Here is a 27898-nt window from a genome sequence, read left to right as displayed (position 1 = left end):
ACCACCAGTGTGAGTACCAGGCTTAATAAGCTAATTTCAGAAACTCAGATGAAAAAGGAAGTTATTCTGAATGAATAACAGCATGTTTTTGAGCAGTTAGGACCTCAGCCACTGACTACATAGGGTAAAATCCATAGTTATTGACTATATCCCAACTCACAGAACTGTCTGACTCAGACAGAGACAGGGAATGGGATGGAGAGCCTTTTACCTCTAGGGCACCGGATCTTAGGTGGGCCAGCTAAGAGGCACTGGCTGGCTCAGGGTGGGTTTGGAATACCATATGGGCGCCTTTCACCACTCAAGCATTGGTTCCAATCCATTCCCAGGTCAATGGACTACCTGGTGTGACAGGGTACTGGCACACTGGCAATTCTCCCTAAGGCAATGACACTTGGGCATATGAAAAGAACCTGCTAACAGGTTCATGCACTAGGCCCAGGCAGAAGCAAGGAAACCAACTGTTCCACTCCCTGCGCTAAGTCTGTGGCTTAAAAACAAATAAAAATAGTATTTTAAAAAACAAAACCCAATTTTTGCTGAAAACTTTGAAAACACAAGAGAATAAAAGAATAAGACAAAAATCCTGGTTTAATTACAAAGGAAAGCAAAACCAACATGTCAAATCCATGAATATTTACAGCACCACAAGGAAGCGAGTGGACCCGCAAGGCTGAGGAGATGGTGGCACAGGCGGTGGGCATGGAGATAATTTTCCCTTTGATCAAGGGAGAGTTGAAAGGGGTTAAGCAGCAGGTGTTTAAAGGGCCAGCATCAAACAACAGCTGACTTAGCAGGAGCAGCTAGTCTTATGCTGGTATTGAGGTTAACCCCTGTGGGGGCCTGTTTCCCATAAGAGGAGCTTGCGAAGGACAAACAGAGCTGGAGATGAGCCTGAACCGTTAGGGGCCAGAGAAAATTAAAGAGGATATTATTTATCTGACAGTTAAAAAGTATCTTAAAGCAGAACAGATCGGACGTGCCTACTGGACTGAGTGTGCAGGGACAGCAAGGCGATCCCAGTCACTTTGACCTAGGACAAGGTGTCTTCTGTAACTGAGGGGAGCTGGAAAGAGAGAGAAAACAGCAGATGAAAAGTACTGCCAGAGCGCAGGTCTACACTACAAAGTTGTTGGCATACCTGTGTTGGTCCGGGGGTATGGCAAAACCCCCACCTAGATGTGAGATGCTGACAAAAGAGGGTTTCTGTTGACACAGCAAATGTCCTTCAGTGGCATGGTGCTACTCCCTGACAGAAACACTCCTTCTACGCTGTGTCAATTAGGGGGCTCTGCCAGTACAGCTATCCTGGCAAAACACGTGCATAAAGAAGGCCATAGAGTCAGATGGGTCTGCACGTGAAGATCTTATTGGGGCACCTAGAGAAAAGAACGACCCCCCACTCGCCAGGAATATGATCCCAGCCCAGACCCCAGTCGCACCTGTAGTGGGAGATTATTTTTTCTTAAGCGAGCCCTTCAGTTTCTCCTTCTCAGACGAGCGCTGCTTCCGCACTCTCTCCTCTTTCTTTCCTCTGGTGTTCTCTAAGTTTTCATAGACTGTTGGTTCCTCCTTCTGCCTGTGAGACAGTGAGAATGTTGGAGAGGTGAGCTGGGCATGGAGAGCCAGGAGGGCAGCGACAGAATGGTGGGGAGGTCGGGTGATGGTGGGGGCAGTAGGGAAGGGCACAGCTAACGCCCAGGAGGGTGGGGACTCCTGATTTGCCACAGCTCTTACTTAGAGGACTTTCGGGAGGCCTTGGCATGTTGGTTCTTCAGCGCAGGTGGGTACGCAATGTTCCCATATTCAGACTCTTTGGATCTCCCCTTCTGAGACTGCATGAGAAAACGAGACAAGAGAGGACTGGAGAACGGGACAGAGCACAGCACTGGGGTGTGGGGTAATGGGGCACGGCAGGGGACAAAGGGCAGCTGCCTCCTGGCCCCTTATGCCAAGCTAGGACATGAGGAAATGGGGCATGATCAGGCTATTACAGACAGCACCTCTGGCAGCACAGCATCTCCTGGGACTGAGTGCGTGGCATCCCCACTCTCACCTGCATAACATCCAGCTTCTTCTTGGTGGTCTCTATGAACTGGCAGATGGCCATGTAGATGAATTTATACTGGGCCTCAGTCTGCACCATTCCTGAGCGCTGAGCCCTTACCATCTGGATGGTCTTCTGGATGTCTATGTCGCAATCCAGCCCTGGAGATGGTGCATTGGGGGACAGGGTGCAAAGAGGCAGTTATGGGCTGGAGGCTGCTGCAATGAGTTCCTCACCATACACCTATCCCCAGCCTGTGAGGTCACCAGACAAAATCCTAGACGAACTTAGTCCCAGCAGGTTCCCCCTCCCCAGGATGGAAGGAGACACTGGTACCTTCAGCCCTGAGCTACTCCCCCTCCCTTGCCTGCCTGCCTCTAAGTCTACCAAGTGGGAGTGCCAATCCCTGGGCAACACTAGTGCTCCACTGACTGGGCAGTTATATCCACAAATGAGAGCACCAGAGATCCAACTACTATCCGGGGACAGACAGACAGCAGGCATTGCCAGACTTCCACCAATGGGTCAGTTACAATCCCCAGTGACAGCCCTCTGCACTCCTTCTCACCCCGGCCCAAGGGTGGGATCTGTGTCAAAGGGGTGTGGTCACCTTCCCCTGCCATTAAGGCCCTGAGATATTCAGGGAACCGCTTTCTCACACTCACATGCCTGATATTTCCCAGCTAGTGAAGTGGCCTTTAGGACCCAGCTGGCAGAGAAGACTGGCCATGGGGCAGAGCCCTGCAGGTAAAGCACAGGCATGGGAAAAGCTTACCCTTGGTGGAGATCGTCTCCACTATCATATCGATGACGATGATAGTTCCGGTGCGGCCAATCCCAGCACTGCACAGAAGGGCACAAGCTGAAGTCAGGAGATGGCATTACCACTGGCAGCAACTCCAAGGGTTTCCCAGGCTGTCCTGCACCCACTGCTACAATACAGCTACCTCTGGGGTGTGGCGTGGCATTGTTTAGCAGCAGCACACAAACACTGCTCAAGAGATTAGGACAGGAAAGGAGAATGGGATCTCCAGCCTGATCTTGGGGTGGATTTGAGCAGATCACTGCAGACTAAGTGGCTCTGGGAAGAAGGATAAAGGAGTTTGAGGCACAAGTGGTGTTATTGTCCATCCTCCCTGTGGATGGAAAAGGCCTGAGTAGAGACCATGAAATTGTGGAAGTCAACGAATGGCTATGCAGGTGGTGTTGGAGAGAAGGCTTTGGATTCTTTGACCATGGGATGGTGTTCCAAGAAGGAGGAGTGCTAGGCAGAGACAGGCTCCAACTAATGAAGAGAGGGAAGAGCATCTTCGCAAGCAGGCTGGCTAACCTAGTGAGGAGGGCTTTAAATTAGGTTCACCGGGGGAAGGAGACCAAAGCCCTGAGGTAAGTGGAGAAGTGATATACCGGGAGGAAGCACGAGCAGGAGAGCGCAAGAGTGGAGGGCTCCTGCCTCATACTGAGAAAGCAGGACAAACAGCAAGTTATCTCAAGTGCCTATACACAAATGCAAGAAGCCTGGGAAACAAGCAAGGAGAACTGGAAGTCCTGGCACAGTCAAGGAATTATGATGTGACTGGAATAATAGAGACTTGGTGGGATAACTCACATGAGTGGAGTACTGTCATGGATGGATATAAACTGTTCAGGAAGGAGAGGCAGGGCAGAAAAGGTGGGAGAGTTCCATTGTATGTAAGGGAGTGTCTCTGGATTAAGTTTAGAAGTGTGAGCAACAAGGGTGATGTTGTGGTGGGAGTCTGCTATAGACCACCGGACCAAGGGGATGAGGTGGACGAGGCTTTCATCCGACAACTAAAGGAAGTTACTAGATCACAGGCCCTGGTTCTCATGGGGGAGTTCAATCACCCTGATATCTGCTGGGAGAGCAATACGGCAGTGCACAGACAATCCAGGAAGTTTTTGGAAAATGTAGGGGACAATTTCCTGGTGCAAGTGCTGAAGGAACCAAGTAGGGGTAGAGCTCTTCTTGACCTGCTGCTCACAAACAGGAAAGAATTAGTAGGGGAAGCAAAAGTGGATGGGAACCTGGGAGGCAGTGACCGTGAGATGGTCGAGTTCAGGATCCTGACATAAGGAAGAAAGGAGAGCAGCAGAATACGGACCCTGGACTTCAGAAAAGCAGACTTTGACTCCCTCAGGAAACTGATGGGCAAGATTCCCTGGGAGCATAACATGAGGGGGAAAGGAGTCCAGGAGAGCTGGCTGTATTTTAAAGAATCCTTATTGAGGTTACAGGAACAAACCATCCCGATGTGTAGAAAGAATAGTAAATATGGCAGGCGACCAGCTTGGCTTAACAGTGAAGTCCCTGCTGATCTTAAGCACAAAAAAGAAGTTTACAAGAAGTGGAAGATTGGACAAATGACCAGGGAGGAGTATAAAAATACTGCTCAGACATGCAGGAGTGAAATCAGGAAGGCCAAATCACACTTGGAGTTGCAGCTAGCAAGGGATGTTAAGAGTAACAAGAAGGGTTTCTACAGGTATGTTGGCAACACGAAGGTGGTCAAGGCAAGTGTGGGCCCCCTACTGAATGGGGAGGTAACCTAGTGATAGGCATGTGGAAAAAGCTAATGTACTCAGTGCATTTTTTGCCTCTGTCTTCCCGAACAAGGCCAGCTCCCAGACTACTGCACTAGGCAGCACAGCATGGGGAGGAGGTGACCAGCCCTCTGTGGAGAAAGAAGTGGTTCAGGATTATTTAGAAAAGCTGGACAAGCACAAGTCCATGGGGCTGGATGTGCTGCATCCAAGAGTACTAAAAGAGTTGGCGGATGTGATTGCAGAGCCATTGGCCATTATCTTTGAAAACTCATGGCGATCAGGGAAGGTCCCGAATGACTGGAAAAAGGCTAATGTAGTGCCCATCTTTAAAAAAGGGAAGGAGGAGGATCCTGGAAACTACAGGCCAGTCAGCCTCACCTCAGTCCCTGGAAAAATCATGGAGCAGGTCCTCAATAAATCAATTCTGATGCACTTAGAGGAGAGGACTCTCTCCTCCGGGGGACTGAGTCATCTATCTGCCGCCTTGACCGGGAAAACCGAGAAGTCTGCTGCTTGCCAGGGGCTAGGATTCGCGATGTGACGGAGAGACTGCTGAGACTCATCAAGCCCTCGGATCGCTACCCCTTCCTGCTTCTCCACGTGGCCACCAATGATACTGCCAAGAATGACCTTGAGCGGATCACTGCAGACTACGTGGCTCTGGGAAGAAGGATAAAGGAGTTGGAGGCACAAGTGGTGTTCTCGTCCATCCTTCCCGTGGAAGGAAAAGGCCTGGGTAGGGACCGTCGAATCGTCGAAGTCAACGAATGGCTACGCAGGTGGTGTCGGAGAGAAGGCTTTGGATTCTTTGACCATGGGATGGTGTTCCATGAAGGAGGAATGCTGGGCAGAGACGGGCTCCATCTTACGAAGAGAGGGAAGAGCATCTTTGCCACCAGGCTGGCTAACCTAGTGAGGAGGGCTTTAAACTAGGTTCACCGGGGGAAGGAGACCAAAGCCCTGAGGTAAGTGGGAAAGCGGGATACCGGGAGGAAGCACAGGCAGGAATGTCTGTGAGGGGAGGGCTCCTGCCTCATACTGGGAATGAGGGGCGATCAGCAGGTTATCTCAAGTGCTTATATACGAATGCACAAAGCCTTGGAAACAAGCAGGGAGAACTGGAGGTCCTGGTGATGTCAAGGAACTATGACGTGATTGGAATAACAGAGACTTGGTGGGATAACTCACATGACTGGAGTACTGTCATGGATGGTTATAAACTGTTCAGGAAGGACAGGCAGGGCAGAAAAGGTGGGGGAGTAGCACTGTATGTAAGGGAGCAGTATGACTGCTCAGAGCTCCGGTACGAAACTGTTGAAAAACCTGAGTGTCTCTGGATTAAGTTTAGATGTGTGTGCAACAAGAGTGATGTAGTGCTGGGAGTCTGCTATAGACCACCGGACCAGGGGGATGAGGTAGATGAGGCTTTCTTCCGGCAGCTCACGGAAGCTACTAGATCGCATGCCCTGATTCTCATGGGTGACTTTAATTTTCCTGATATCTGCTGGGAGAGCAATACAGCAGTGCATAGACAATCCAGGAAGTTTTTGGAAAGCGTAGGGGACAATTTCCTGGCGCAAGTGCTAGAGGAGCCAACTACGGGGGGCGCTTTTCTTGACCTGCTGCTCACAAACCGGGTAGAATTAGTGGGGGAAGCAAAAGTGGATGGGAATCTGGGAGGCAGTGACCATGAGTTGGTTGAGTTCAGGATCCTGACGCAGGGAAGAAAGGTAAGCAGCAGGATACGGACCCTGGACTTCAGGAAAGCAAACTTCGACTCCCTCAGGGAACGGATGGGTAGGATCCCCTGGGGGACTAACATGAAGGGGAAAGGAGTCCAGGAGAGCTGGCTGTATTTCAAGGAATCCCTGTTGAGGTTACAGGAACAAACCATCCCGATGAGTCGAAAGAATAGTAAATATGGCAGGCAACCAGCTTGGCTTAATGGTGAAATCCTAGCGGATCTTAAACATAAAAAAGAAGCTTACAAGAAGTGGAAGGTTGGACATATGACCAGGGAAGAGTATAAAAATATTGCTCGGGCATGTAGGAATGATATCAGGAGGGCCAAATCGTATCTGGAGCTGCAGCTAGCAAGAGATGTCAAGAGTAACAAGAAGGGTTTCTTCAGGTATGTTGGCAACAAGAAGAAAGCCAAGGAAAGTGTGGGCCCCTTACTGAATGAGGGAGGCAACCTAGTGACAGAGGATGTGGAAAAAGCTAATGTACTCAATGCTTTTTTTGCCTCTGTATTCACTAACAAGGTCAGCTCCCAGACTGCTGCGCTGGGTATCACAAAATGGGGAAGAGATGGCCAGCCCTCTGTGGAGATAGAGGTGGTTAGGGACTATTTAGAAAAGCTGGACGTGCACAAATCCGTGGGGCCGGAGGAGTTGCATCCGAGAGTGCTGAAGGAATTGCCGGCTGTGATTGCAGAGCCATTGGCCATTATCTTTGAAAACTCGTGGCAAACGAGGGAAGTCCCGGATGACTGGAAAAGGCTAATGTAGTGCCAATCTTTAAAAAAGGGAAGGAGGAGGATCCTGGGAACTACAGGCCAGTCAGCCTCACCTCAGTCCCTGGAAAAATCATGGAGCAGGTCCTCAAAGAATCAATCCTGAAGCACTTGCATGAGAGGAAAGTGATCAGGAACAGCCAGCATGGATTCACCAAGGGAAGGTCATGCCTGACTAATCTAATTGCCTTTTATGATGAGATTACTGGTTCTGTGGATGAAGGGAAAGCAGTGGATGTATTGTTTCTTGACTTTAGCAAAGCTTTTGACACGGTCTCCCACAGTATTCTTGTCAGCAAGTTAAGGAAGTATGGGCTGGATGAATGCACTATAAGGTGGGTAGAAAGCTGGCTAGATTGTCGGGCTCAATGGGTAGTGATCAATGGCTCTATGTCTAATTGGCAGCCGGTGTCAAGTGGAGTGCCCCAAGGGTCGGTCTTGGGGCCGGTTTTGTTCAATATCTTCATAAATGATCTGGAGGATGGTGTGGATTGCACTATCAGCAAATTTGCATTTGATACTAAACTAGGGGGAGTGGTAGATATGCTGGAGGGCAGGGATAGGATACAGAGGGACCTAGACAAATTGGAGGATTGGGCCAAAAGAAATCTGATGAGGTTCAATAAGGATAAGTGCAGGGTCCTACACTTAGAACGGAAGAATCCAATGCACCGCTACAGACTAGGGGCCGAATGGCTAGGCAGCAGTTCTGCGGAAAAGGACCTAGGGGTGACAGTAGATGAGAAGCTGGATATGAGTCAGCAGTGTGCCCTTGTTGCCAAGAAGGCCAATGGCATTTTGGGATGTATAAGTAGGGGTATAGCGAGCAGATCGAGGGACGTGATCGTTCCCCTCTATTCGACATTGGTGAGGCCTCATCTGGAGTACTGTGTCCAGTTTTGGGCCCCACACTACAAGAAGGATGTGGATAAATTGGAGAGAATCCAGCGAAGGGCAACAAAAATGATTAGGGGTCTAGAACACATGACTTATGAGGAGAGGCTGAGGGAGCTGGGATTGTTTAGTCTGCAGAAGAGAAGAATGAGGGGGGATTTGATAGCTGCTTTCAACTACCTGAAAGGGGGTTCCAAAGAGGATGGCTCTAGACTGTTCTCAATGGTAGCAGATGATAGAACGAGGAGTAATGGTCTCAAGTTGCAGGGGGGGAGGTTTAGATTGGATATTAGGAAAAACTTTTTCACTATGAGGGTGGTGAAACACTGGAATGCGTTACCTAGGGAGGTGGTAGACTCTCCTTCCTTAGAGGTTTTTAAGGTCAGGCTTGACAAAGCCCTGGCTGGGATGATTTAACTGGGAATTGGTCCTGCTTCGAGCAGAGGGTTGGACTAGATGACCTTCTGGGGTCCCTTCCAACCCTGATATTCTATGATTCTATGAAAGTGATCAGGAACAGTCAGCATGGATTCATCAAGGGCAAGTCATGCCTGACTAACCTAATTGCCTTCTATGATGAGATAACTGGCTCTGTGGATGAGGGGAAAGCAGTGGACATTTTATTCCTTAACTTTAGCAAACCTTTTGATATGGCCAGCAAGTTAAAGAAGTATGGGCTGGATGAATGGACTCTAAGGTGGATAGAAAGCTGGCTAGATTGTCGGGCTCAACATGTACTGATCAATGGCTCCATGTCTAGTTGGCAGCCAGTATCAAGCGGAGTGCCCCAAGGGTCGGTCCTGGGGCCGGTTTTGTTCAATATCTTCATTAATGATCTGGAGGATGGCAAGGATTGCACCCTCAGCAAGTTTGCAGGTGACATAAACTGGGAGGAGTGGCAGATACGCGGCAGGGTAGGGATGGGATACAGAGGGACCTAGACAAATTAGAGGATTGGGCCAAAAGAAATCTGATGAGGTTCAACAAGGACAAGTGCAGAGTCCTGCATTTAGGACGGAAGAATCCCATGCACTGCTACAGACCGAGCGGCTAGGCAGCAGTTCTGCAGATAAGGACCTAGGGGTTACAGTGGACGAGAAGCTGGATTTGAGTCAACAGTATGCCCTTGTTGCCAAGGCTAACGGCATTTTGAGCTATATAAGTAGGAGCATAGCCAGCAGATTGAGGGACATGATCATTCCCCTCTATTCGACATTGGTGAAGCCTCACCTGGAGTACTGTGTCCAGTTTTGGGCCCCACACTACAAGAAGGATGTGGAAAAATTGGAAAGGGTCCAGCGGAGGCCAACAAAAAGTATTAGAGGGCTGGAGCACATTACTCGTGAGGAGAGGCTGAGGGAATTGGGATTGTTTAGTCTGCAGAAGAGACGAATGAGGGGGGATTTGATAGCTGCTTTCAACTACCTGAAGGAGGGTTCCAAAGAGGGTGGATCTAGACTATTCTCAGTGGTGGCAGATGACAGAACAAGGAGTAATGGTCTCAAGTTGCAGTGGGGGAGGTTTAGGTTGGATATTAGGAAAAACTTTTTAACTAGGACGGTGGTGAAGCACTGGAATGCGTTACCTAGGGAGATGGCGGAATCTCCTTCTTTAGAAGTTTTTAAGGTCAGGCTTGAGAAAGCCATGGCTGGGAAGATTTAGTTGAGGATTGGTCCTGCTTTGAGCAGGGGGTTGGACTAGATGACCTTCAGAGGTCCCTTCCAACCCTGATATTCTATGATTCTAGGGAGGTGGAATGGAAGAGCCAGCACTGGGATTTGCCAGAACAAAGGGATTCACTCGAGAGTCACAGGGAACAGACATGATCTTTCATGACTGTGAGCAATCAGGGTGTTCAATTTACAGAGGCCACCTCCAGCAGCACTATGACCCCTGCAGAGTGTGGCGTCTGGGGAGACTGCCCCCTGTAGAGTCACCCAACCCACTCCCTGTAGCACAGCAGCAGGAACATTGAAACAAGCAGGCACTGCCCCACACCCACCTGCAATGCACCACTATGGGCCCAGCCTCAGGGATGCTCTCTTGTTTCTGGTTGATTTGGTCCAGGAAGCTGAGCACCCCTCCAGGCTCACTGGGGACTCCGTGGTCTGGCCAGCTCAGGTACTGGTACTGCCATATCTCTCTCACAGCCTTACACTAGGGGGCAACAAAACGCACACATGGTAGGTTGTGCCCAGTTCCACCCCATCCTCCCCATGTCCCTCAATCCCTTAGGTTCCCATCCTGCATGACAAAGGGACTGAGGGTCTCTGCCCACTAACCTCCAGACTGAGAACAGGCCAACTTAGTTTCCAAACAACAAATGACAGAGAGAGGGAAACAATAGGTCAATGAAGCCCTCCAGCTGGACTGGAGGGCTGGACTGGAACAGGGACCTAGAGGTGAAGGCGCCCATGCTCCACGCCCTGATCCTCGAGCCTGCCAGTCTCCCACATCTCCCAAATCAGGGACCAGACTGGAACCAGGAAGGTAGAAGTTACAGGTCCCATTTCCCTTTGCCTAATGTTACCTGAAATGCCACAGTTACAAATTCCCAACCTTGAAGGCTTAGCCACAGTTAAAGTCCCAGGAACAATTAATGCTCAGAAGCGTGGTACTCACGTTGTCAACTGGTGAGAGAGAGAGCTGTCGGAGTTTGTATTCTAGGGCATCATGTTCTCCAATATTCTCCACAATATAGGGACCATACTCTTTCGTGCTGCCCTCCTCTGGCCAGTAGGGGACGCACTTGTTCTGTGAGGAAACAAGAAGAAAAGGTGAAGACTAAAACAAGGAGGCTAACAGAGAAGAAAAAGCCCTAGGGAGAAAGGAAAAGGTAAAGTGGTGAGTGGCGGGGTGGGGGGGGGGAAGGAAGGGGGACGGAGAAAGGAGGAAGGATGGGTGCGAGACATGGCAGCAGGCCCTCTGAGACACGTACCCTCCCTTTCTCCACCTCCCGGGTGGTCATCACAATGATGCGTGATTTTTCCTGCCACACCATCTGCCAGAAGTCGTTGACGGTGGCATCCAAGCAGCCCTGGCTTGCGATGTATGTCTTGGTGAATTCATCTGGGCTGATCAGCTGGTTCTACAGAGGGGCAAATGGACAAGGGAAGGACAGGGGTTACAGGAACCAGGAGTCCAGTGCCCCTTTCCCTGCCCCCCCTCCTCAAGACATGGCAGCATTTCTGGAGGCTCACCTTGATGTAGTTGGCATTGATATAATCTGCTCCGGGGATATTTGGGTCCCTGCCTTGTAGGATGACTCGAGAATGATCAACTAGGGAGGCAAGGAAGGGGTTAACACAACAGTGAGGTATTCAGACTTTGGTCCCACATGTAGCCCACTCTCTATACTCCAGGTCAATCCAATGGGCCCATCAAACCCTGTTTCCCCACCATCCCTCATACTAGATCAGACCAAGAAGCCCATGTAACCCAGTGCCCCGCACTTACCCTCTGAGCCGGATCAACCCAATGAGCCCGTCTATCCAGATGTGCGCACACACACCCCCACAAGGCCATGCAGAGGAGGCAATATCTCTCACTAAATCCTTTATGGCCTTAAATACCCAGTCAGGGGCCCCTTGTAGCTCATCCCCACGGGACGGCAAATAAACCCCAGCCAGGTTGAGACTTCCTCTGGGGTAACTTTAGGCAGGGCTCTGTGTGGCAAGCCTTCCCGCTCAGGCAAGAACATGCAGCCCCTTGATCTTTTCCTGATGGGAGGGCAGGACTCACAGGGCAAGATGTTCTTATACCGGTTCTTTCCCTTGTTCTCAGGTCTCTGCCCCTCATGCCGATCATACAGGTGCTTGGCCTCCTGTTTCTGCAGGCTCTGAAAGGGGAAGGGTAATCGTTACGGCAGAGCAACCTGCTGTGATTGTGGGGGGAGCACTGAGGGGAATGGGAGCACACAGAGTAAAGATGGTCCAGTAGCTAGGGCAGTAGCCTAGGAGGCTCGTGAGAGCTGGGTTCACTTCCCTGCTCTGCACAGCCTTCCTGAGTCTCAGTTCCCCAGCCGCAAAATGGGGCTAATACCCTGCCCTAGCTCACAGGGGTATGGGGATGATAAATTAATTGAAGAGCGTGAGATGCTCAGATTCTGTGGTAATAGGGGCCAGGTACAGAGATGACATTACATAGAGATTAATCCATTAATGGAGAAGGGAAAGAGAATGAGATTGGGAGCAGGGTTTCCCAGAAGGACATGGAGACAGTTCCAACACAATCACTTACATCAAACTCCTCCCAGAATCCAGCCTTGGCTGTTTCCTCAGCCAGGCTCTGCTTGTTTAGTTCATGCACTCTGTTCTCAATGTCAGCTGCGTTCACTCTGGTGGCATAATAGGGCTGGGTAAGGAAGAAGGGAAAGGTTTGGTGAGCAAGAGGGATAGAACGGAGCTGGACACATGCTGTAGACAGGGACAGAGGATGAAGCCTCCAAAACTACTCCTGACACAAGGACCCCATTTACCTGTTTCAGGTACACGTAGGATCCGGACACCTCCTCAATTCCAGTCTTCTTGAAATGCTCCACTAGGTCTGCCAAGCTGTCAAACATCTCAGCACCTCCAACTGTGTATCTCCCATTCTGGAGAGAGTTAAGCTGTGTTATTCACATCCCCTAATGGACCCACTGCTTCCCATGGTATATCTTACAACCAGTGCCACAGGAGATTGTTACACTGGGACATGAAGCCCTGGGTAGGTCTTGCCCTGTTGAGTTTGAAGCGCTGCATCTCATGTGGTATGTGTCACACCCTCCTGGCATGATGGACAACTGAGAGCTTGTTCTGATGACATCAAACTTGTAAGTTGGTGAGCTGACCCTAGGTGTCCTGCTGCATGGAAACCCAGAGAAGTCAACTTCCCCCCATTTCTTGTTTAAGGTCAGTTGTTTTGTTTCCCCATAATTCACCTGCATACACTCTCCACTGTCCCAAACCCACCCATGTTAGAATCATAGAAGATTAGGGTTGGAAGAGACCTCAGAAAGTCACCTAGTCCAATCCCCTGCTCAAAGCATCCTCAAAGCAGGATTATGGTATGGAGTGAGAGAAGACCTAGTAAATGTGTGGGTTGATCAGGCTAGGCTTAGGGACCTCAACAAGGTCTCCTCTCCTGCTTGTAGCTCCTCAGCTTCTCATCACAGCTCAGTAGTTCATTTCTGGAACTCCCTATGAAGTTTGAAGAACCCCACAGAGCCAAGGAGACCAGAAACAACTGACCTTTCTTCTCTCCGCTGTCTTCCTCTTTGGCCTCCGTGTCACACTTTGTTCCCTGTCCCAGGTGCATAACTGCCTGGTTCAGTCTCCAGATTCTCCTCTCCTTCAATCTCACAGGCCAGCACCTTACGCTGGCCTTTGAGGCTCTGCACATCTCTGCTCCCTCCAATGTAGGAGCTCCCATTGCTACCAAGCTCCCTTCCGGTCTTCCTGCCACTTGTGTCTGCACTAGACTCCTCCCTCATCCTGGATGCAGCAAAATCAACAATCCTATGCAGCCACTGGTCAGACCAGGCAAGGACTAAGGAACCCGACAGTAGGCAGCCCAGCCCTTAGCATGGATTTCATATACATTATTGGATACAAAAACATTCCAGCAGTTTCCATATCTTCCTGTTGATAGAATAGTTCAAACAGCTGCCACAGATAAATGTTTCCTTTCCTCACTCTGCTTGCTCCCTTCCCTGCACCCTGCCCCATCCCTCTCACCTCACACATGATCTTGACATGGGTGACCTTAAGCCGTGCCCCAGGGGTGCCAGCAGCCCCAGTTGGTGGGGCCTCAGGCCCAGCTTTAAGTTGGTCAGTCAGGACAGACAGGACAAAGTCACCAGGTTTGCTGAGGCTCTCACGCACCAGGAAAGTCCAAGGGATGGCCTTGGACTGGAGAAGAGACTCAGCTGCTGGGCCAGATAGATGCCCATGGTACCACCTGGGAGAAAATGGGACACGGTCAGACAAGAGCGGGGGGAGGAGGGGCCAGAGGGAAGCCAAGTGAGGGACAGGACCTGGGGCACATGGCGATGAGGGAAAGAAGTGGAGGGAACAAGAGTTAGAGGGGAGATGAGTGGAAGGTGCCTGTGGCTGAGCGAAGCCAGGAGGGACAATACCTGAGGAGCGCCAAGGTGGATGGGGCCTGGGACAGAAGGGACAGGTGAGCCAGGGGCAGGGAGCCCAAGGAAAGCTAAGTGGAAGACAGGTTTAATAACTGTGAGACGCTGTGGGGGTAGAGAGATGTTAAGAGCTGTATGTTCTGGCCCAGAACAAAGCAGGGGTCACTACCCAGTGACTAACTGCAGGGCACAGCCGGGGTCAGTATCCAGTGATGTAAGTAGCTACAGTTACAATTCCCCCTTTATTTGGAAAATCAAATGAAACAATACAAATGCCCAACCAGTACAGCCAGTTTAATATCACACACACACAGATGGGATGTCTAAATTGCCTGATCTGGGTAAATAACCTGCATCCCCTGACAAAGGAGAAGGTTATTCTGACTCTGATTGGACATGTGTCATCTCTGAAGCTTGATGGCTTTCAGATCACACAGCCACTTCCTGTTCCCAGAACAGGTCCTTTGGCAGGGATCTCTTTGGCCATTGAGGTAGGTCTGTCTGTGTTCACTACTCTTGGTAATTTTCATTGTCAGTCACTAGGCACATGTGTTACTTCTCCCATTGCACAAGCCTTCTCAGTAGCATTCTACGTGTCCACTAGATACAGAGCGCCAATGGAAACTCCTTGGGTTTGTCTACATGTCTTCTGTTCCTCCTGTAAGACTGACCCTCAGGAGAGGCTATGACACAACCTCTCGGTGAGTGGTGCAGCTGTTGACAAGGTTTCCAGCCCCTTCCTGTTTGGAATTAACATTCTCTCCCACTTGCAATGGGGTGACTCCAGCATTCTTGTCAATTTTCTTCTAGTGCAGTTTCTTGCTCTTTGGTAAGCACTCCAGGGTCACTGGTCTCTGGCTAAGGAAGTCTATTAGCTGGTGACACTAAGGTTTGTGTCCTGCTGCCCATGGGTCTCTGAACTGGGGACTCTAAGAAAGCCTGTGAGGTGAGTTGTGATAGACTCATAAAACTAAATAGGGATTCTGTGAATCTGCCACGACCCTTTTTAATTTTGATTCTCGAGTTCTTTGCTGTTTGTACCAACACTTCTGCTAAATGACTACATTTGAGTGCACGTAAGGGCGTGGCATGCAGTGCAGAACTGATACATTAATGCAGAGAGCAGAAATGAGCCACTTGTGAATTGTGGGCCATTCTCTGCTACTAACACATCTGGAATCCCCTGGTGTGCTCAGTGCTTCATAATGGTTATTCCCTTCTACTCAGCATGGTCTGCAACAGCTCAATCTTCTAAGAAGCTGAGTACTTGCTCACTAATAAGAGGTTCTTATTAGTTATAGTAGAGCTAGATCTACCCTAGACCCAGGGTGATCATGTATCTCGTGATGTCAGCCGTCCCTTTGTATTTGGCTTCCTCTATTCACAGAGGTATCTTATTTAAATTTTATTACCTTTGTGGCAGCATTCTTGTGTGGCTGGACAAGGTAACCTCCAACTCTCTTTTGCATTCTTAGTACCCAGCTGGAGGCCATGGATTATGATCAGTACTTCTCACTTCATGCTGTGTTGTATTACGACACAAAATCCTCTGTACAGGGTCCCATCATCAGCAATTTCCTCTTGATGTTCCCAGTCAGATTGGAGTTCCTTGATCTGCTCCTCTCGACCATCCAGCTAGAAGGACTTCCTCAGCTGTTGTGAGCTGGGGTTGTTTGTGTTTTCTTATTTGAATTTGTCAAATTTTCTTTCAGAAGCAGTTGGTTTTACTTCAAATCCTCTTCCTGAGGCCACTGTTCCCAGGCATGTTTGATATGACAATGAGCTCCTCACCTCCTCTTTCACATTTAATCAGTGCTGTGGCAATTTCATGCTCCTGTTCTGAAGTCCAGGCTGTGCTTCAGTGGTTGCTGTAACTACCTTGTGAACCAGTGGTTGTTTCTACCTTGAACAGATTCATAAAACTACTCACAAACCAAAGCGATTCCCAACATTTCTTCTTTGTCTGAGCATCGGGCTGTGGTGACTTAGTAAAAGCACACGCGACTGGCTGATCATTTTGCATGTCAGCTTAGGGGCAGAGGGAGCTGTTTGGAGAGGAAGAAATGGCTATGTGATTAGCAAGCCATCGAGGTTCAGTTTGTGATTTACACACCCACTAACATTGAAGTAAATGGCTGTGGACCTTGGCTGTCACATAACAGTGATATATAAACCCTCTTTCACCCTGACCTTGATCACGTGAATGGGGCCAGGCAATGAAGAAAGCCTCATTATGCCTTACAAGAGCTGGCCTGTCTTCAGATACCTAGGGCAGGCTCCTCCCAGCCTGGGGTTCTGGGGGGGGGCTGGAGGCAGGCAGCCCTTCCTGCCGGGGCGAGGGGCTCTTTTTGCCCTGTCTCACTGCAGGGCTGGGCCTCTATTCTCCCCCTCTGCAGAGAGGAAATAGTTAATCCCCCTGTGGCCCAGCTCAGGGAAGACACGTGATGGAAAATCTCTCAGGGAGAGAGTGAGAAAAGGAGCTTTCGTAAGAGCTGGGGGGAGAGAAGTTTCCAACCGCAATAGTAAGGGAGGAAGCTGCAGAGCCCCAGCCCAAGCCAACGGCCCTGACTGGAGCAGAGAAAACGCTGAGGGACACACGTGCTGCGCCCCACACAGGACCACAACCCTGCCCCAGGGCGAGGGGCACCGCTGTGGAACAGCTACCCACCGCCAGGGGGCTGAGAGCACAACACAGTGCAAACCACCTGATTTGATTTAGGAACACAGTGCCAAAGACACATGCAAATAGGGGAGGGGAGGGAGACTAAGTGGGGACTGGAATAGCATGGACTGAGAGGTCCATCAGCAGGATGCCCAGCACTGGAATAGCAGTGGGGGTTGCAGGGCAGAACTGAGGGGCAGAGTCAGAGCTGTGTGGGGAGCCCAGCCTGGAATAGCAGGAGGCTGCAGGGCAAGACTGAGGGGCATTGGCAGAGCTGTGTGGGGAGCCCAGGACTGGAATAGCAGGCGGCTCCAGGGCAGGAGTGAGGGGCATTGGCAGAGCTGTGTGGAGAGGCCAGCACTGGAATAGCATGGGGGCTGCAGGGCAGGACTGAGGGGCATTGGGTCATACACTGGACTGAGGCCTCTTCTTGTAACTAGCATCACAATTTTCACTTTTAGCAACAAGATTTAAATAGCAAAACCGATGAGACAGCGGAAGTCAAAGTTGCCAAATATAAGCAGGGCCCACATTGAAATTTCACAGACTTGCGTGCAAAGGAGCGGAGAGGGGGGCATTTTATAGTTAGTTAGTTCTGGAGTTGGGGCTGGGCTATGCTTTCAGTCCCAGACAGTCTGGTACCAAAACTGTGTTCAGGGGGGTGAAGAGGGGCATACCACGGGACTAGCCCCTCAGTCTCCAGATGTGCAGGGCGAGGCTGTAGAGTTGGGCATTAGCCCCTCAGTAAAAGACTCATAGTTGCTCTGCTTACTCCATACCTCTCTGTAGTGGGATCGGAACAATTCAGTGGATACCTCAGGTCTATTACAGTCCCATCTTTATCCTGTAGTGAACCCTGCTGCTGTGTGTAGTACTCCACCAGTTCAGACAGCGTGGCAAACTTCTCCCCTCCATAGAGATCATAATAATCCCCGGTGTTCTGGATACGAATGTGGGTCACTTGATCACCTACCCTGAGGGAAGAGGCAGAGAGGAGTCTGGTGAAGTACAGGAGAGGGTCAGGAAAAGGGGAAGGGAAAGTAAAGTCCCTTCCAGGACGGACTGCAGGGGCAATGGGGCCAGGAAGTAGGGATGGAGGGTGGGTCAGACAATGATGCCACTCGGGTATCTTTTGGGCAGAGGGCAGGATGAAGGGAGGGAGCGATGGGGCTGGAAAACACAGCCTCTTATATATCCTGGGGATGGTATTGGTAAACAGGGGAAGAAGCAGAGAGCAAAGCATCCACATATCCCTGGGATGGCGACAATGTGGCAGGATGGCGTCTGAGTTACCCACCTGACAGAGAGGGAGAAATCTCCCTGATTCTTTCGACTGGGTCTAGCCAAGAAGCTTCCATGAACTCCTCGTCCCTTGAGTAAGGCCTCAGCTTGCAGTCCACTCAGGTCCCGGTGGAACCACCTAGGGGAGAGTAGAAAAGAGTGAATGGTGTCAGACAGAGGGTATACAGCCATATCTCTATGAGGGGTTCATACAGTGAGCAGAGTGGTCCCCCGAAAAGGATCCCAACCCTTGAGGGGGTCATAGAACAGATGGCCTGGGAAGGTCCTCTGTCACACACCCCTGGGATATGATCCCAGCCCATCCCCAGAAAAGGACTGTACTGGGGGGGGGAGGGAGCAGAGCAAGTGAGATGATTCCCCAACACCTGTCCCACCCCCACCCCCTTCTCAGCACCGCTCTTACCTCACCATCGTCGAGGGAGAGCAGCCAAGGGGCTGGGTAGCTACAATCAAAGGAACTTGAAAAACGTAAAGAAAGGCGCTTTTAACGCTGGCAAGAAAAGGGAAGTAAGCGTCTGCTGTCTCTGCTCGACTCCCTAATGCTGAGTTCCTGATGCGTTACTCTGGCCATCTACCTCTCCAGTGTCCCCCTCTCTCAGTCCATCTTCCTCTCTCTGACTCTGCCTCCCCTTCTCACTCACTCTCTCCCTGTGGCAGGGCACAAACAGAAGCAAGGCAAGTGCGTGGCTCAGATAGCGCACAACTCAGGGAACAGGAAGCGTAGCTGAGCCATCAGCTCCTCAGCCCTGAGCTGCTTTGCACAAACTTCTGCTTCTCCTTTTGGCTTTTTTCCCCCCTCCCTTTTTCTTCTCAGTTATTCTTGGTGTGTTCCCTGCCTACCCACAGTGGGGTTACTTTGGTGACCTCGTCTGTGGCTCTGTCTACACTCACGCATTTGGGCTTTGTAACTCCCTTCCCCACCAACATGTCAGTAACAGACTTACACCAAATACACACAGCTTCTTGCAATGGTGCAGAGCAGATCATAGCAACTTGTACAGGGTCACTGCACAGCTGCCACGGCCAATGCAGACCGCAAATGCTGGCCCAGCAGCTGCAGTGGTGCAATTAGTCCCAACCCACAATGTCTGTTGGCACCAGGTAAACCACTCCATGGAGGTCGGAAAGCAGCTGAGACTATACTCAGCTATTCTGAACTATCTAGCTGAGCTTGAAAGAAAGTACCCTCCCAACACTCTTGCAAGGTAGGGAAGTATTATTCCCATTTTACAGATGGGGAACTGAGGCACAGGGTAGATGAAGTGACTTGCCCAAAGAGACTGAGGCAGAGCCAGGCAATTGACCCCAGGTCTCCCAAATTTCAGTCCAGTGCTCTAACCACAAGACCATCCTTCCTTGTTCTCCCTGCCCTTGACCGTCCTTTTGGGATGTGCCTCAGAGATAAAGAGCATCAGTGGATCAGCCAGGGTTGGGGCTACCCAGGTTACTGTTCAGAATGCAGCACATATACCTACACAACCAAATTGCATATGCATCACCTGGTGCACGCAACATGGGGCCTGCAGAGTCCACATACAGCATATTAAGGCCAAAGTAGCTAAACTGGAGATGCAGAGAGAAATATTAATAGCTATAGCATATAGGGATGTTACAGAGCAGTCCCACTTCAGAACTGACTTTCCCAAGACTCCATTTGAGGGGCAGAAGTGGAGAACTAGGGGGTCAAAGAGATGGGATCCATCTTCCAACAGAGATAGAGGAGGTTGGTCTTTCCTCCTCACCACAAGAAGGGTGCTCCAGGAGATGGGGATATAGATGTGAGATGTACACAGGCTGAGTGTTTTGTGGAGATTTGATCATTAGACTATTGATAACTGGTGACTATAAAAACTGTTCAGCTACAAAGGTGGCAGATCCTACACATCTAGACAGACTACTAGTGGTGGCTAAGGAGGAGCCTGTGGTACACTCTGAAACTGATGACACGGGGAAGTGTAGGAGAGAAGTCCTGGAAGCTAAATTTAGATTGCTAGAAAGAATGCTTAGTTCCAGGGGCTTTGCAGCTCTGAAATGCTTCCAGTTCCATACAAAAGACCAGTTAGGTCAGGGGAACTTCAGAATCTCAATATATGGCTACGAACTAATGTTAAGAAGAGGGATTTACATTTAACAGGCACAGGAATTTGATGGGGGGCAGGGGGAGGGAGAGAATTTATACAAAGAATGGTCAGCAACTTAGTCAAGGTAGAACTAGATTACCGGCACAGAAAAATAAAGTTTATGGAACTGTTTCAACTAGGACTGGGCAGCAGCCAATAGGTGCTAAGGAGCACTCAGGTTAGACAAAGACATCTTGTTAGAGATGTCAATGATTCAAAAGCATCATTGTCCAGTAAAGAGTAGGCAGAAATTACAGCTCCACTGTAGCAGGGGCAGGTTTAGATCACAGAGATAAAGTCTGATTGTCACAAGGGTATCAGAATAAGGAGTTAAACAGCAATAGGCACTTGGGCAAAAATAAAACTCACCAGATGAGCTGCTAACAAGAATATGCACTCTCATTAAAATCAGCAACTATACTGGAGGGTAGCAAATGTACCAATCCTTGAAAAAAGGCACTAAGAGTGACCATGGGAATTATAGACTAGAGAGTCTTACTTATGTACCAGGAAAATTGGCTGAAACGATGATTAAAAATAGCATTATAAACCAACCCTCTGTGTGAACATAACAAACAGGGACAAGCATCACAGCTTCTGCAAAGGAACATCTATTATAATTCCTTGAATTTATCAATAAAATAGTGGATTAAGGAAAACTGGCTGAAGTAGCTTTCAAAAAACTTTTATTAAAGGCCCTCGCAAGAGGCTGCTAAGAAAAGCAAGTAGCATGGGGTAAGAGCTGAAATTCTGTCATCCTACATCTTACTGGATTCTAAATTAACTGGAACCTGGGTGTCCTTGTGGAGGTTCAATGAAACATTTGCTTAACGGGCAGTAGCCATCAAAGAAAGCAACTGAAGACTGTCAGCATTGTGCTAGGCAATGCATTCATATTAGACACAGAGATAGCCTCTGCCTCAAAGAGCCTACAGTCTAAATAGACAAAACAAAGGCTGCAGCTGTCACTTCCTACAGTGACAGAAGGATTTTTTTTGTCAGTGTAGTAAATTCATCTGTCTTAAAATGCTGCAGTGGTGCAGCTGAGCCACTGTAGCGCTTCAGCGAAGACACTACCTATGCCAACAGGAGGTAGCTCTCCTGTCAGCGTACGTACTCCACCTCCCAGAGAGGCGGTAGCTAGGTTGGCGGGAGAATTCTCTGGGGGACCTAGCACTGTCTACACTGGAGATTAGGTTGATTTAACTGTATCGCTCAAGCGGGTGGATTTTTTACACCCCTGAGCAACATAGTTATACCTACACTTGGAAATTTGGTTGACCAGGCCTAAGAGCAGTAAATAGGTGAACAGAAGAATCCTTCTTTCAACCTAGCCATGTCTATTCTGGCGCTTACAACATAACTATGGTGCCCAGGGTGAAAAAATGTTCACACCCCTGCCTGAGCAACATAGCTAGGCTGAGCTAATTTTTAAGGGTAAACCAGGCCAAAGAGTGAGAGGTGAAGAAGCACAGAGAGGAAAGTGACTTGCTCCTGGAAACTTTGCAAGTCAGTGACAGAGCCTGGAACAGAAACCAGGTCTCCTGACTCCACCTGACTATGCTGTCTGTCTAATAATACCGACTTGGATAGTGAAGGTGAATCAGGCACTCCTATGCACTGTTTCTCATAACATATGAGCAAGGGGACTGTCAGTGACATTGAAAGGCAGCTAATGTAATGTAATGTAAAAATGTATCAACAAGGAATCTGTTTTTTAAATACGTGTTATTAGTCTGTGGAATTCAGCACTGCAAACTGCCATACCAAGGGCTTGTATGCAGTGTAGTTGTAGCCATGTCAGTCCCAGGATATTAGAGCAACAAGGCAGGTGAAGTAGTTATCTTTTATTGGACCAACTTCTGTTGGTGAGGCCCTGAAGAAGCACTCTGTGTGGCTCAAAAGCCTGCCTCCCTCAGCAACAGAAGTTAGTCCAATAAAAGATACTACCTTGCCCACCTTGTCTCTCTGATACCATGGGCTTAGCAGGATTCATAAAAAGATTGGACATTTAGATGGATAACAAGAACATCCACATTTACATTAGATAAGAAAAAACAGAGGGATAGTATGTCTCCTGCTTCCGAACATAACCCAACCACTAACTAAGGAAGAAACTTCTCCTGGAAACAAGTTATTGCACAATAAACCAATGGCTTTTCTTCACATTCATCTGAAGTAATTGGCTGTGGCCACTTTGTGGTCAGAGACAGGAGACTGGACTAGACAGACCAGATCTAGCAGTTGCTATGTTAGTGCTCTGCCTGGTCCCTCCTCCAGAGGAGAAAAGAGAGCGTGGAAGACAGACGGGAATCATAGAATATCAGGGTTGGAAGGGACCTCAGGAGGTCATCTAGTCCAACCCCCTGCTCAAAGCAGGACCAATCCCCAATTAAATCATCCCAGCCAGGGCTTTGTCAAGACTGACCTTAAAAACTTCTAAGGAAGGAGATTCTACCACCTCCCTAGGTAATGCATTCCAGTGTTTCACCACCCTCCTAGTGAAGAAGTTTTTCCTAATATCCAACCTTATCCTCCCCCACTGCAACTTGAGACCATTACTCCTTGTCCTGTCCTCTTCTACCACTGAGAATAGTCTAGATCCATCCTCTCTGGAACCACCTCTCAGGTAGTTGAAAGCAGCTATCAAATCCTCCCTCATTCTTCTCTTCTGCAGACTAAACAATCCCAGTTCCCTCAGCCTCTCCTCATAAGTCATGTGTTCCAGACCCCTAATCATTTTTGTTGCCCTTCGCTGGACTCTCTCCAATTTATCCACATCCTTCTTGTACTGTGGGGCCCAAAACTGGACACAGTACTCCAGATGAGGCCTCACCAATGTCGAATAGAGGGGGACGATCACGTCCCTCGATCTGCTCGCTATGCCCCTACTTATACAATAAGCATGGGAAGAATAAGCATTGGAGCTATGCCCCTGTGTTCTTGTACCATGGGCATGGGGGCAGGGAGGGAAAAGAGAGACCTCATTAAAGGTCCTCATTCCATTCTCACTGACAATTCTACAGTGCTAAGGACTTCAATTCCTTGGGTACTGACCATGGCTTAGATGTCAGTCAGGGACAAGTGGCTCAAGCCATGGTGGAGAGGGGCCCCCAGTATGCTGGGCTCCATGACTCTTGTGACACTGTGGAATCCAGACCCTTCTGCAGAATTCAGAATTTCAGTGGCCATTTCAAAACAATTCAGCTGCCAGCCCTTTTGGCGGTATAGGAAGCTTTCTGAAGGTGCCGTCCTGCAGTGCTGTCTGCTGGAATCTGCATAACAAACACTTCTGGTGAGTGTCAGAACTCCTGGGTTCAATTCCCAGCTCCAGAAGGGGAGCAGGGCTAATGGTTTAGAGTGGGGAGAGGCCTGGCCTCAGGGGTTCTATTTATGGCTCGGCCTTTGACTTGCCATGGGACATGGGCCAGTCCCTTCCCCATCTGTGCTTGAGTGCAAATAAGCCTTTACTTTTGCTAGGGTGAGCAGTACTGACCCCCCCAGTACAGCCCTGCTGAATCCCATCACTCCTGCTCCCTTATAGCCTCCTTGCCCACTCCCTCTATGGTCTTCACTTTCCCCATGTCTGCCTCTCACTTATCTATTTCTCCCACCACAGGCTCCTTTGATCAGACCCTAAAGCCACTGGAAAAATACACTCACCCACAGGATGGCATCAGGTCCCCAGCCACAGGGATCCCCACAGAGAAGGAAGGAATAAGAGAGGCTCAAGGGGATGGAGTACTGCAGCTCTCAGCCAGAGGATCCTAGTAAAAAGGAGATAAACAATACTGAAGATACCAAGGAGACAGGAAGAATTTCCTGGGAAGGGGGTGCAGGACTGAAGATTGTTACAGACCCATGGAGTGGGGGTAGCACCCAGAGGGAAAGCATGGCTAATTTTATGGGGCCTGGGACAAGATGTTTAACAGACCTGACATTCCTAGATCAGGGCTGGTAAGAGTCCCCTGACTCATGTGCGTCTAATCCAGTCATTAAGGCTCTGAATGCCACTTACCTCTCTCTCCAGCCCTAATATTTCCCCCCGAACATGGGGCAGAGGGAGAAGGAAGAAGCCTGAGATCAGGCAACCGGGCCCAGGACAAAGGGCTTCTGTCTCACCACTTGCAAATCTCTCCCTGAGCCGAAGTTAATAAATAGATAGGCTGCTGGGGGAGGGGACACCCAATCGGAGGGGGTGGGCAGGTGAGCAAGGGAGGAACTGCCTATTCTCCCTGCCTCCGCCCCACTAAGTCTACGCCCTCACTGGAGGACTGGTAATAGAATCACAGAGAACGCAAAAGCAAATAAAACTTGGTCACCTGGAAGCTGCCACCTGAGCCACAGCTCCCGGCCCTTCCAGTCCTAGGCTCCCCACACAGCTCTGTCAATGCCCCTCAGTCTTGTCCTGCAGCTCATCTCCTATTCCAGTCCTGGGGTTCCCACACAGCTCTGCCATTGGCCTTCATTCCTGCCCTGCAGTCACATCAGTCAAATGCCCCTCATTCAAATCCCAGAGTACCTACATTCTCCACAAATGTGGTGTTCCCTCACTTTTATTGTTGAAAATTAATGACATCAGAAATGCAGAATCATGAGGCTGAGGCTATGTCTACACTTTAAATGCTACAGGTCTATCTATTTCTCCCACCACAGGTCCCTTTTATCAGCCTCTAAATCCAAGAAAGCACCTGGAGGTCTAAACTTAAAATGCCACTGTGCTGCTTCAGTGTGGACCCTTACTACAGCCATGGGAGGGGTTCTCCCATTACTGCAGTAAATCCACCTCCCCGACAGGTGGTACCTAGGGTAACAGAAGAATTCTTCCATCAATCTAGTGCTGCCTATACAGGGACTTGGGTCAGCTTAACTACATCAGTCAGGGGTTTCACATCCCTGAGCGATGTAGCTGGGTCAGTCTAATTTTCTACTGTAGACCAACCCTGAGTTATAGAGGCCTTTACACTCAAGAATTGTGCAGCTTCTTAAATTTCCTGCATCAATAATATATTGTGCCCCTCATTTTGGGTCTTTGTCACACATTGGCCCTATCTAGACTAGAAGAAGAAATTGTGTTTAAGAATACTTTAGCCAACATCTTTTAACTTATACATTGTTAAACACTATCTTTTAAGAAGACACAGTTTAACACCTTTAAAAACATGTTACCTTGTGGTGGTCAACCCTAGGATCCCGCTAACAGTGTTAAACACACCTAAACTAGTGTGTAAACACATTAGTTAAATCATCTCTGCTACCACATTTTTAAACACAACCTATTTTCCTAAACTAGACAGAACCATTGCATCTGATGCTTGGGTCTTGGCAGGTTGAGAGGTATACGTGTAGCCCCACACCTACATGCCTGCTGTTCCAGTTCTGAACCCCCTTCACTCTGCTGCCTCTCAGTGCCGGCCTACAGCACTCCCTGCTGGGCCTGTAAGACTGGATGTTTAGCAATGTTAACTGGTTTCAAGCCTTCTACTTCCAGGCCTAAGATGTGTGGTATGGGGAAATCATGATTTTCTCAAATTTATCTCATGCAAGGTGGTCTCCTCAAGGCAGAGCCACAAGGATTACAGGATTACCAGTAGGGGAGGAGATAATCAGAACTCCCTTCTGCCTTACATTCAGTGGGGAGTGCCCTCTTTCCCAGGAAGCAGCACTAGGATCCAGACTGGACAAAGACTCACTCAGAAACACAGGGGGACATTTTCAAAGCAGCTTTTATTCACAAGCACAAAAACCAAAGATGCACAAAGAAGCCAGTTGCTGCAGAGCTTCCAGGAAGCAGGTGGCTCTTCTGACCAGTTGCAGCACACTGATGATAATGGTGGAGAGCAGTCCTGGAATACAGCTAGCCGAAAACTCTCACACACTGAGTGTCATGCAACCTCGACCAGGAAGGCCAGCAGAGGATTCCAGTTTCAGGAGGCAGCCACACCCCCTGTCCCAGCCCCATGTGGGGGCAGTGTCATTGGAGGCAGGAACATGGCTTTTAGCTTCCCGGACATGTTTGCAATCTCTGGATCCTGGGACTCATAAGATTTTATCAGTCTGGCAAATTTCAGGACCCCTAAGAGAGAGAAGGGGGAGAAAGAAAACAACTCAGAACAAATCTAACTGGTGACAAGATTCCACAGATGGTAGGTTTACCAAGGATACCATCCTGTGGCCAGACAAAGGAGCTGTAGGTGGAGAATCCTGTGCATAGAACCAACAGCTAAACTGAGATTTTGCTTGCATTGCCCATTCCCCTAGACCCACGTGGCTGTGTGCTCCCTGCCCCAGGAGGGACCCTCAAACACAAAGGGAGGAAAGGGAAACCTGCCACAGCCCAGCTCTGCCCTGCCCTCCCAACCAGGGCAAACCTACCTTCCCCATCATTACTGAAGCCATAGGCTTTGATCACATCCTGCTGGATCTGGGTGGCCACGGGCAGCAGGAACTGCAGCATCTTGCCCATGTCATTGCAGGCGTTATCCCGGGCCTCCTCCATGCGCTGGGCATTCTCCGGGGAGCCGAAAGCCTTGATGACCTCGGCGAGGACCACTAGGGACAGACAGACACAGCAGTGAAAGCCCGCCGCGGCGCCCAAGCCCCCCTCTCCAGGGGCGCTGGAGCCCTCTCTGCCAGGGGAGCTGAGGAGTCAGGCCCGCACCTGGCCATGGGAGTGGGTTAGGGATGGCGGTGCTCCCGCTCCGCCGGCCATGGAGGGCGCTTCCCCTCTGTGCAATGGGAGAGACGCTGGGTATCGCGCAGCACGCAACTCCGCGCTGCTGCCGCATTTCGCTGGGGGCCGAGAGAAGTTTGGGAGGGGGAACAGGGGGACGCCGCTATCCGCCGGCCCCCCCGCGCCCTCACCTTTGACCTGCTCGGCGCCCAGCGAGCCCGGCGGGGGCTGGGCCGGAGTAGCCATGGGGCGCTGCAGGCTGGGCATGGGGCAGGGGCGCTCACATCACCGCGCCCTGGCGGCGCGGCAGGCCCCAGCCAGGCCCATGGGCTCGGCCAGGCGGGAGAAGTTGCCTCAGCAGGAGAGCGAGCCTGCCCGCGTCCTGACGTCTAGCGGCTGGGAGGAATCACGGCTGCGGGGGAGGGACCGCGAGGACACGCCGCCGCAGACGGGGGGAGGAAATTGGTCCCCGCTGCACCTCTCCTACGCCCCGCGGAGAGGCCGTCTCTGCACAGCGGCCCACGCCTACTCCCGCCGCCGCCCAATGCCACACGCCCCGCAATCCCCCCCTCCCGCAGCAGCCCCCACTATTGGCCGCGTACGGCGCCCCACCTGACCCCGCCGAGCCCGGGCTGCTTAGGCACACCCTCGTAGCCAGGGACCGCCCGACGCAAAGCCCCCGCGGGAGATCGTGCAACACCCCCCGCCAAGTGCACCGGAGCACAGCTGGTCTCACCCCCAACTCTGACATTCACCAGCCACAGAGGCTTCCTGGCAGAACAGGAAACCTGCTAGACAAATACTAAAAGAGCTGAAATCACTAAGGGAGCCCGTCCGAGCGCGGGTCCCCACCCCGGCCGCAGAGCGCTATTGCTGAGGGTGACCTGCAAGCCAGGCACGCAACCCTCTTGGCGGCTCTGGACAACGCCCACGCAGATGTCGGGGCCCCCAATGCCACGCGGTTCCTATTTTGAGCCCCGCAAAATAGGGCTTTTGAAG

At 50.3% G+C, this 27898-nt stretch overlaps 2 protein-coding genes across 12 annotated transcripts; both read right to left on the bottom strand.

The window, feature by feature from the left end:
- Positions 1–573: 573 nt before the first annotated feature.
- PTPN6 (protein tyrosine phosphatase non-receptor type 6) lies at positions 574–25937 on the bottom strand. Of its 7 annotated transcripts, XM_084622689.1 has the most exons (18): positions 24245–24367; positions 23890–23993; positions 23284–23501; positions 18102–18224; positions 17584–17773; positions 13739–13961; positions 12499–12615; positions 12261–12374; positions 11763–11859; positions 11222–11301; positions 10960–11109; positions 10644–10775; positions 10024–10178; positions 2823–2890; positions 2057–2208; positions 1738–1835; positions 1443–1579; positions 574–1066 (listed from the first exon to the last, which is right to left on the bottom strand). In XM_084622689.1, the coding sequence occupies exons 4-17, from the start codon at positions 18160–18162 to the stop codon at positions 1456–1458; spliced, it is 1761 nt and encodes a 586-aa protein (XP_084478815.1). In that variant the 5' UTR covers positions 18163–18224; positions 23284–23501; positions 23890–23993; positions 24245–24367; the 3' UTR covers positions 574–1066; positions 1443–1455. The 7 variants fall into 7 exon arrangements, with proteins under 7 accessions (XP_084478815.1, XP_084478811.1, XP_084478813.1 ...); XM_084622685.1 differs by lacking the exons at positions 23284–23501; positions 24245–24367 and adding an exon at positions 25855–25937 and having other exon boundaries at positions 17584–17778; XM_084622687.1 differs by lacking the exon at positions 23284–23501 and having other exon boundaries at positions 17620–17778; positions 24245–24368.
- On the bottom strand, positions 25935–27898 carry LOC311517725 (protein C10). 5 transcript variants are annotated; one of them, XM_084622817.1, is made up of 3 exons: positions 27784–27898; positions 26602–26778; positions 25935–26302 (listed from the first exon to the last, which is right to left on the bottom strand). In XM_084622817.1, the coding sequence occupies exons 2-3, from the start codon at positions 26723–26725 to the stop codon at positions 26154–26156; spliced, it is 273 nt and encodes a 90-aa protein (XP_084478943.1). In that variant the 5' UTR covers positions 26726–26778; positions 27784–27898; the 3' UTR covers positions 25935–26153. The 5 variants fall into 5 exon arrangements, with proteins under 5 accessions (XP_084478943.1, XP_084478942.1, XP_084478939.1 ...); XM_084622816.1 differs by lacking the exon at positions 27784–27898 and adding an exon at positions 27636–27777; XM_084622813.1 differs by lacking the exon at positions 27784–27898 and adding an exon at positions 27512–27647.

This window comes from Lepidochelys olivacea, assembly GCF_965140295.1.
Source record: "Lepidochelys olivacea isolate rLepOli2 genome assembly, chromosome: 1".
Taxonomy (NCBI): Eukaryota; Metazoa; Chordata; order Testudines; family Cheloniidae; genus Lepidochelys; species Lepidochelys olivacea.
Note: the sequence above shows the minus strand (reverse complement) of the source record. Positions and strands in the feature narration are given on the sequence as shown.

Coding starts and splice junctions, on each gene's coding strand:
- PTPN6 (XM_084622685.1), bottom strand. Junction 12,375..12,498: donor CCTACGTGTACCTGAAACAG/GTAAATGGGGTC, acceptor TTCCTTACCCAG/CCCTATTATGCCACCAGAGT. Junction 10,776..10,959: donor GGGAGGTGGAGAAAGGGAGG/GTACGTGTCTCA, acceptor GTTTCCTCACAG/AACAAGTGCGTCCCCTACTG.
- LOC311517725 (XM_084622814.1), bottom strand. CDS start 27,014: ATGCGGCAGCAGCGCGGAGTTGCGTGCTGCGCGATACCCAGCGTCTCT. Junction 26,779..26,887: donor TAACCCACTCCCATGGCCAG/GTGCGGGCCTGA, acceptor GTCTGTCCCTAG/TGGTCCTCGCCGAGGTCATC. Junction 26,303..26,601: donor CTTCAGTAATGATGGGGAAG/GTAGGTTTGCCC, acceptor TCTCTCTCTTAG/GGGTCCTGAAATTTGCCAGA.